Source organism: Miscanthus floridulus, chromosome 19 (assembly GCF_019320115.1).
Source record: "Miscanthus floridulus cultivar M001 chromosome 19, ASM1932011v1, whole genome shotgun sequence".
Lineage (NCBI taxonomy): Eukaryota > Viridiplantae > Streptophyta > Magnoliopsida > Poales > Poaceae > Miscanthus > Miscanthus floridulus.
In genome coordinates, this window is record NC_089598.1 from 5,207,792 (window position 1) to 5,217,512 (window position 9,721).

The window sequence follows — 9,721 nt, forward strand, 5'->3', positions numbered from 1 at the left end:
TTGTCAAGGGCAATTTTCCTTGTTAACCTAGTATGCACTAGTGTTGCATTACTTCATATATGCACATGCATGCTAAAGCCTGCGATCCAAAGTCGTCAGTAAGCGGCTGAATGCTTCACAGGCGGTTCAAATATGCAGGCGCACTGCTGCGTGAATCGTTACTTTCCAACCCGAGCAGCATCCAAAGCCATGCGAAGGACAATGCAACGTGTGGTGTTTGTGTACTGATAAGTCTGGCTGGTGTTGGTTTGTTGTGAGAGAAAAACACTGTTAGCTAACTGATAAGCTCCGGGTGAAATCAACGAGCGAATGAACTCGTCAATCTCGTTCATCAGGGCGAGCAGACCTGCAAAGCTTTTATACAGACCGAAAGTGGGCCATATCAGATTTCTCTACTTCTTTTTTGGAAAAGTCTCCGTCTATACCCTTGCTCTGCTTCGTGGGACATGGCCTCCCGTAGCCCCACACGCAGCGAGACTCTGGGCTCAGAGGCAGAAAAGCACGAGGCGCGAGAACGTGAATGGGCAGGCTTTGCTTCATCGCTTGCATATATAGTGGTCCGTGGTTAGCAGGTCCGTGTCCTTCCCTTTCTAACAATTTGCTTTTGCTTGCACGAAGTTTTAAATTTTTAAATAGTTGAATTTCAAATGCTAATATCTATTTAACCATATATCTGATTTAGAATTTGTTTTCACCATAATATTTCTTGTGATTTTATCTACAAAATAAGATCCCCACGTGACCATATTTACTTGAAGAAAGAAAACAATGACATATGGACCCTACAAGTCATAACGTTTCTGATTTATTCACAGCACATGCATCTTGTCTCGTAGCCACTTTTCGTTGCAGTGTCATGGTTATCATCCAACCAAATTCATTCATGCTTTCTAAAACTCAACCTATAGCAAATCTACGGTATATATTTTTATAGACTTTTTCCTCAATTTTTTTCTTTTCTTTTTCATGGGTTCTTTTTTTCGGAGTAAATCGATCGGTGTTACGTTATTTCACATCATATACAGGTGTTATTTAGAGCATCAACTTAGAAAGTACTTCCGCCCATAAAAGAATGCAATTCTCGCTTTTCAATGAGTCAATAAGTTTGAACTTTGACTAAATTTATATAAAAAGGTACTAACATTCAAGATGCAAAATAGTACACCATTAGATTCCTTATAGAATATATTTTCATAATAAATTTATTTGGAGACATAATTGCTAATAGTATTTACTATAAACATGGTCAAACTTGAACTACATTGACCGGCACGATCCCATAATTGTATTCTTTTGCGGACGGAGGGAGTACAAAAATTACTTTTCGAGATGGTGTTCAACCGAGACACAAATCTTTGCGATGTTTTCCGGAACAAATTAGAACTCTGAAAGGCCATGAAATCGAACATTGGCATGCGAGGTTTAGGGTTTAGGGTACGCCGGATTCAGACCTACCGGTCTTAAAGATGGCAACGGGGCGGTTTCGGGTCGGATATCCACGGATTTCGGGTCTCGCGGGTTCGGGTTCAGGGATGATTTCTCAACCACGGTTTTCGGGTTCGGTTTCGGGTTTGATTTTCCACCCGTGGATATCCAATGGATATCCGAAATAAATCATTTGGAATTAAAACTCATGTTTTATAATATGCTAATAATAACTTGTTTACTTAGATTATTAAATTTATTCTAAGTTGACTCATGAAAATATTCATTATTTTTTGCCTCTTGTTTATACATGTGAGAATTGCATTTTTTAGACGGAATGGAGTATGTACGGTGCATATTTTGTCTCGTCTCTATTATTGGTATGGCGCTTCCGTATAGTGCATGCCTGTGTACACTGCAGTTTAAGGGTCCACTCCATGGGTTGCATGGTTCTGATTCAGGTCTGATAGGCGGCGAGGCCTGCTCATTCACGGGTGCTACACTACTACGTGAGACAAGTCACCGACCGTCCGTGCTGCTAATGCCTATGCGAATCGCACTAAAAACGCATGCGGCCAGCCGAAGCCTGGGTCTACATGGTCCACATGGTTAGTCCCGTTGGTCAAGTGACCTAGCCATTTGTACAAGCAAACCATACTTCTATATCATATTGCTCTGGTCGATGCAACTAACCAAGCAGAGCCACTTGGCTGATAGCAACTTAATAGAAAATCAGCGCACGCGTTACTGGTTACATCTTCCTCCAGAGCAGCTCCTCATCAGATCCACATCCACTCCCTTCACCACCCAGCAGCTGTGCTTCCTTGCACCCTGCACCCGTGTTCTGATCGAGCTCCAGGAGTTACGATGGCGGAGGTACTGGCCACCATGGTGGTCGGGCCGCTGGTGTCCATGGTGAAGGAGAAGGCCTCCAGCCACCTCCTGGACCAGTACAAGGTCATGGAAGGCATGGAGGAGCAGCACAAGCTCCTCAAGCGCAAGCTGCCCGCCGTCCTGGACGTCATCACTGACGCCGAGGAGCAGGCAGCGAAAAACAGAGAGGGGGCGAAAGCTTGGCTTGAGGAGCTCCGGACCGTGGCCTACAAGGCGAACGATGTCCTTGACGAGTTCAAGTACGAGGCACTCCGCCGCAAGGCAAAGGCAGAGGGGCACTACAAGGAGTTCGGTATGGATGTCATAAAGCTCTTCCCTTCTCACAACCGGTTTGTGTTCCGTTATAGGATGGCAAACAAGCTCCGTATGATTTTGCAAGAAATTGATGTCCTCATAGCAGAGATGAATACCTTTAGGTTCAAATTCAAACCACAGCCACCAATGTCCATGAAGTGGAGGGAGACAGATCCTAACATGCCAGACAATTATGTGAACATTGCAAGTGACTCAAGAGCAAAAGAGAAGAAGGAGATTGTTGATGCATTGCTTGGCCAAGGGGACAATGTGGGTCTCACAGTCCTTCCTGTAGTAGGAATGGGTGGGATGGGCAAGACCACATTAGCGAAGCTTGTTTACCATGACTCCGCCATTCAGAAGCACTTCCAGGTGCGGCTTTGGGTGTGTGTGTCTGAAAACTTTTATGTGGATTCCCTGGTTGAAAAAATAGTGAATGAAGCTAACAAGAATGGATGCCAAGCGAATGGAAATACAGCAATGGAAAAGTTTCAAAGTGCATTGAGTGGGAAGAGGTACCTCCTTGTATTGGATGATGTTTGGAACCGTGAGGTCAACAAGTGGGATAAGTTGAGGTCCTACCTTCATCATGGTGCCCATGGTAGCTCAGTTTTGACAACAACTCGTTATGAAAAAATTGCTCGGTTCATGGGGACAATCGAAGCCCATAAGATCAAGCACTTGGAACAAAGCTATATACAAAAAATTATCAAGAAAGAAGCATTTAGTGTGCAAGCACAAAAGCCTGATGATCAGCTACTCAATATGGTTGGTGATGTTGCGAAGAGATGTTCCGGTTCTCCTTTAGCTGCTACAGCATTGGGCTCTGTGCTTCGTACTAAGAATACCGTGCAAGAATGGGAGGCGGTATTAAACCGAAGCACAATTTGTGATGACGAAAATGGAATCTTACCAGTACTCAAGCTCAGTTACAATTGCTTGCCACCACATATGCGACAGTGCTTTGCCTTTTGTGCTATGTTTCCTAAGGATCATGAGATTGATGTGGAAATGCTGATCCGACTATGGATGGCTAATAGTTTTATCCCGGAGCAAAAAAGAGTGTGTCCTGAAGACATTGGTAAACAAATTTTCAATGAGCTAGCTCAAAGGTCATTTTTTCAGGAGGTGCAGCAAGACAAATTTTACAGACAAATTACTTGTAAAATCCATGACCTTATGCATGATGTTGCACAGGATTCAATGGGAAAAGAATGTGCTGCAATAGATATAAAACTGAGCCAAAGTGAGGATTTTCCATACTCCGCTCGCCATTTATTTCTATCAGTTGACATTGAAGAAAATGTTTTGAATGCTTCCATAGAGAAAGGGTCTCCAGCTATCCAGACACTAATATGTGATAGATCCGAAATAGCAGATGTGCAGAAATTATCAAAATATTTGAGGCCTGTCCGAGCCTTAAAGACACGGCAAGGTCCATTTCTAAAGCCGAAATATCTTCATCACCTAAGGTATCTTGATCTCTCAGGAAGTGATATTGTAGCACTTCCTGAAGACATTACCATCCTGTATCATCTGCAAACATTGAACCTATCCTATTGTGAAAGTCTTGAACAACTTCCAAAGGCAATGAAGTATATGACTGCCCTCCGTCACCTCTACACTCACGGATGTGATATGTTAATGAGCATGCCTCCAAACCTCGGACACCTCACTTCCCTGCAGACGCTTACATGCTTTGTATTAGGTACTGGCTCGGGTTGCAGTAACATGGAAGCGCTGAAGAACTTGGACCTTGGTGGCCAGCTGGAGCTAAGGAAGCTTGAAAACGCGACAGGAGCAGATGCAAAAGCAGCAAAACTTTGGGACAAGAAAAGGCTGGAAGAACTAACATTCAGATGGTCTGACGATAATGAAAAGGAGGCACATAAGGAGGTGCTGGAAGGCCTCCGGCCTCACGATGGGCTAAAGGCTCTGAGGATGTATCGCTGCAGTAGCAGTGGTATTCCAACATGGATGCTTGAGCTGCAAGGCATGGTGGAGCTCAAGTTACAACATTGCCAAAATCTCGAGAAGCTTCCTGCACTCTGGCAGTTACAGTCCCTCCAGTTTCTTCACCTGAGCAACCTACAAAATTTACATTGCTTGTTCAGCGGTGGTGCCCCGTCCAAGTTTCAGAAACTGAAGATGATGGCCTTGAAGAATATGCCAAATTTTACGAGAATGTATTTAAAAGCTCTGGATAAGTTTCACAGATGGGAGGCGGTCCAAGGATCTTTAGGAGAACAAGTAATATTTCCTTCGCTTGAGCGACTAGAAGTTTTTGGTTGCCCAGAGTTGACTACTTTTCCTGAAGCACCGAAGCTAAGAAAAGTTGAACTATTCGGCTGTAGACAGCAAGCATCCCTACAGGCTGGTAGCAGATATATTACTTCAGTGTCCAGTCTGAAGGTATCGGCAACAAAGAAAGAAGAAAATTCTGCCGAACTGGGCTTAAGATGGGGAACTCTGTACTTAAGAGGCAGAGGGTGTGGCCTTTTCTTCTCTGGCTCGAGTGCACTGGCGCTATGGAAATGTTTTGGACAGCTAGCAACATTGAAAATTGATGAGTGCGATGCTCTAGTCTACTGGCCAGAGAAATTGTTCCAGGGCCTAGTATCCTTGAGGACGTTATGGATTCGCAAGTGTAACAAACTGACAGGACTCACGGAAGATGAAGCTTCTCATGAGCAATCTGCTCTCGTACAACGGAGTGGAACCCTCCTGCCACGTCTGGAGTACCTAGCGATACGTTTCTGCGACTCTTTGGTACAGGTCCCAAACCTATCGACATCTCTCAAGACGTTACTTATTGGGGAGTGCAAGAGTCTCAAATCCATTGCATTCGGTGAGCAGCAGGACACAACGGGGCTGGAAACGTCATCATCATTGATTGCTGCAGGGTCGTCCTTGTCCAGCAATGAGGATGAATCCACGGTGTCTACAGCTGTAGTACTAAAGCCGGAGTCATCATCATCAGCCAGCAGTAATCATTGCTTCTTTCCATGCCTTGAATCTCTATACATAATTGACTGCAGTGGCTTGACAGAGGTTGCCAACCTTCCTCCGTCCATCAAGACCTTGCATATTCCCCAATGCGGCAGTCTTGTTTCCGTGTCAGGAGAGGTCCCGTCACTGGAAGAACTCCAGATTCGTGACTGTGGATGCCTGGAATCCTTACTGAATGGACCTCATCAAGTATACTCATCTCTCAGAGTTCTTAGGATTGAACGTTGTAGTGGTATAAAGCAGCTTCTATCGAGCCTACAGCAATGTTTGGGTCACCTCGAGAAGAAAAATCTAGACCCCCATCTTCTTCAAGGTAATCTCTACTTAATTTCTTGGTTTCATTTTAACTAATTTAATATAAATGAACAGAGAGAGGATCTCGATTGTTGTTGCCTAAAACGCTACTCTTGGTTTAATCATCATTTTATCAATTATCCCAACATGTGGCACGATTAGTGATAATAAAAGCTTAAAATAATAATGAAGTGTACACAACATCTAGTCAACCATGCATGCATACAGATATATATGCTTCGCTGTAGTAGAGTACGCCACTGATACCTCTAGCTACTTGTGCACTTGTGCCACCTAAATTTTTTAAACTTTTGGGATTACACATTTCGTGCACGTACAAATTATATTAACACCAGGAACAATTGATACCTCCACTTGTGCAATCCGACACCGGAATCACAAACTTTTTTTTCTCTTATTTACAATTATCTCGCCAGGCCGTTTTGCTTGCCAAATTACCTGTTCTATAATATAATGTACAAATTAGTTTTGGCATGTCACACTACCATGAAAACATTGTTTATTTTACACTTGTGTTGTATCTCATTCATTCATACAGAGCGAGTGGAGCTTGATTCCAAACCAGAGTCCATGTCCGATGGAGCATCTACATCTGTAGTACCGAAGCAGTCATCATCAACCGGCAGTAACCATTGCTTCTTTCCATGCCTAGAATCTCTAGACATACACAGCTGCGGTGGCTTGACAGAGGTTGCCAACCTTCCTCCGTCCATCAAGACCTTGAAGATTTGGTGTTGCCGCAGTCTTGTTTCCGTGTCAGGAGAGGTCACGTCGCTGGAAGAACTCCAGATTGGTGACTGTGGATGCCTGCAATCCTTACCGAATGGACCTGCTCATCAAGCATACTCATCTCTCAGAGTTCTTGAGATTAAACGCTGTCCTGGTATAAAGCAGCTTCCACCGAGCCTACAGCAACGTCTGGATCACCTCGAGGAGAAAGATCTAGATACCCATCTTCTTCAAGGTAATCTCTACTTAATTTCTTGGTTTCGTTTTAACTAATTTAATATAAATGGCCAGGAGCTCGATTGTTATTATTCTAGTATTAGTTATCACAAGACGTGACGCGATTTACAGATAAATAAAAAACCTTAAAATAATGAAGTGTGCAAAACATCTATTCAACCATGTACAGAAGATCTAGTGAGCCATGAAGTGCACGCATTGATACACAGATGGGTAAATACGTACGTACATGCAAAGTTTAAGAATCAACACGCCGGCCACATTAATATTTACATAGATATCTTTGTATATATGTCATTTTTTGGTCCCTACATATACGAATTTAGGAGACTATAATAATAGTAATAATACTTGGACGGTGGACCATGGCACTTCACCAGCAATGTCTCTAATTCCACATTCATTTACATGCATAAATTATAACATCATCTATGATCAGGGCCTGCAGAGCCGGTGCCTACAGGGAGAATTGCAGCATTAATGAGTAAGCTGGAGTGCTTCAGATTGAGAAGTGAGGACTAGATGAAAGTTGCAACCAAGGTTCGTTATATCAACATGCTTAATGAATTCTCTTTTTTACTTTTGGAAATTCCAATGATGCTGACTTCCTCGTAGTATCGTTTCCAGAATCTGCAAATGATTGGTCGTTCTTGCGGCACCCTTTCTGAAGCAAATTAATCTCCGGTGAAGTCGTCTGATTGATGAATGTATTGCATAAACCGTTCTTAGTGAGTAAATAAAGTCGTCTGATTGGAGAATGTATTCTCCAGTAAAGCTAATCTTCCAATAAATAAAGTGCTCAAAGGTGAGAGGGCTACTACTGCAAGGAAGGAGCTGATCGCAGGCCCTGATCGAGTTTGAGCAGAGAGCAAGTACTATAGACTGCAAGCTGAAGAATTTATTTAGCAGACAGAGCTCCAGGCTAGCTCTCCACCATTTCTTGGACCTTCTGTTTTCCTGTTGAAATGAAATGTGTTTGAGTTTGCATTGTGCTCTAGCACAGTAGAAAAAAAACACAGGTAGCAGTTCACTGATGTACTATTTTCCCTACATGACTACGTAGCGAGGATAACTGCCAGGCAAGCTGCGACTACGCTGTTTCAGTTCAGGGCAGCATCACAAATTAAAATCCAACTAACTACTGGACCTGGACTTGGGCTGCACACGCCAGCTTGAGGACAATAACTAGGTGGTTCATTGTAGGATTGTTACCAGACTGCACATGATTGGTCGTTCTTGCGACTCACGGGAAAATGTATTGCATACCCTTTCTAAAGCTAATCTCCATAATTTCTTCTGATGCAAGAATGTATTGCATGCCCTTAGTTTCTTCTGAAGGTAATTTAGTTAGCACACAGAGCTCCAGGCTAGCTCTCCATTTCTTGGTCCTATTGTTTCCTTCTGAAATGTACTGCATAATTTCTGAATAAGATAGCAGTCCCATCCCATGATGTATTATTTTCCTACATTGATTGCGGTGGGGTGTGTGTTGGGGGGGGGGGGGGGGGGGGGGGGGTTGTTGGGGGGTGGTGTCAACAGCATATATAAAATCGTTGTCAGCAGACAACTATTTTAAGCTGAACTTGGTGTGTAGTTGTGTACTGACAAGTTCAGCTGAACTTGATACTGTTAGATTTGTAATTAAATCTAATATCAAATAATCAAAAGTTTAAATAAATAATCAGAGTAATTTAGGAAACATGACATGTCAGAAAGATGCCTTATAAACTAGACCGGATGTAGTATATATCTAGAGAGACCAGCAAGCCGAGCAACATCAGTGCTCAAATGTTCAACACAGAAAAAACTATGGCTAGGCTTACAATTTGCACTTGTTTGAACACGAGAACATGGCATGCCAAGTCAAGAAAATATTACATCAAAATGACTTAGCTAAAACTCTAGGAAAACCAAAGATGCTCACAGCCCAACATCATAAACCAAACTAGGAAACACCCAAAGGTTATCTGGTCGACCGGGATTGCCATAGGGGTAAGCATCAGGATACACAACGGGCCTCCAATTTCTATTAGACACTGCCTGACCAAGCTCGACCACAGTCCAAGGTTTATCATTCTTCTTAGACTGGGTGGCAACATAGATACAGTTACTCTTTCCTCTCCATCTTTCAGGGTCCGTGCAGCAAAATGCCGGGTTCCTTTGATCAAAGCTTACAAAGATGGCATGGTTTCCCAAATTCTCCACCTTCACCCACTTAGGTGGTACAATGGAGAAATCAAGCCTGAAAACTCTAAAGAAGACAGTAGGCCTATCAGTGCTCATTGAGAGGTCAACCATGAGAAACATGTCACCACATACCACCAGCCAATACATCACAGCGCGGCCCACAACACTATCTTCTCTCCAGTACTCTGTCCAGTCAATATCTACTTCATGTATGCTTAGTTGAGGTGCCAAGCGAATGGTGTGGAGCCCATCCAATTGATCCCTGGCAAACATCTCACCTTTAAAAAACACGATTCGAAAGATGCTTGGGATATCCAGAGGATGCTCCAACCAAGAGTTAGACCCCAACTTGCCACTGGAAAATGGATGACCCTGAGCAAAGGAAGAGATGCGAGTTGGGTGACTTGAGGGAACCATCAAGGATTCCGTAGTAGATCTCATGCTTGCCTGTCGATTTCAATTTGGGAGGCCTCACGGTAGTAAAACCAAAAACATCTACAAGGAGGCACTGATTCGAGTTGGAGAATATAAGATTACCATATGAGCAACCCAAATAGTGCATGCGGTTTGGATTGTTGTGGGGTGGCGACAAGCGACAGGAGGAGGATCGGTGAGATGCCACTCACAATTG

The 9,721-nt window shown here is 43.3% G+C and overlaps 1 protein-coding gene and 1 pseudogene across 3 annotated transcripts; one reads left to right on the plus strand and one right to left on the minus strand.

Moving 5' to 3' along the window:
- The first annotated feature begins 2,101 nt into the window (after positions 1–2,101).
- On the plus strand, positions 2,102–8,275 carry LOC136528190 (putative disease resistance protein RGA4). 3 transcript variants are annotated; one of them, XM_066521117.1, is made up of 4 exons: positions 2,102–5,935; positions 6,476–6,901; positions 7,343–7,443; positions 7,519–8,275. In XM_066521117.1, the coding sequence occupies exons 1-3, from the start codon at positions 2,293–2,295 to the stop codon at positions 7,423–7,425; spliced, it is 4,152 nt and encodes a 1,383-aa protein (XP_066377214.1). In that variant the 5' UTR covers positions 2,102–2,292; the 3' UTR covers positions 7,426–7,443; positions 7,519–8,275. The 3 variants fall into 3 exon arrangements, with proteins under 3 accessions (XP_066377214.1, XP_066377215.1, XP_066377216.1); XM_066521118.1 differs by having other exon boundaries at positions 7,531–8,275; XM_066521119.1 differs by having other exon boundaries at positions 7,352–7,443.
- Positions 8,276–8,717: 442 nt separating this feature from the next.
- Positions 8,718–9,721, minus strand: part of LOC136525433 (uncharacterized) — a 1,122-nt pseudogene continuing 118 nt past the window's right edge.

Coding starts and splice junctions, on each gene's coding strand:
- LOC136528190 (XM_066521117.1), top strand. CDS start 2,293: ATGGCGGAGGTACTGGCCACCATGGTGGTCGGGCCGCTGGTGTCCATG. Junction 5,936..6,475: donor AGACCCCCATCTTCTTCAAG/GTAATCTCTACT, acceptor TCATTCATACAG/AGCGAGTGGAGCTTGATTCC. Junction 6,902..7,342: donor AGATACCCATCTTCTTCAAG/GTAATCTCTACT, acceptor ATCTATGATCAG/GGCCTGCAGAGCCGGTGCCT.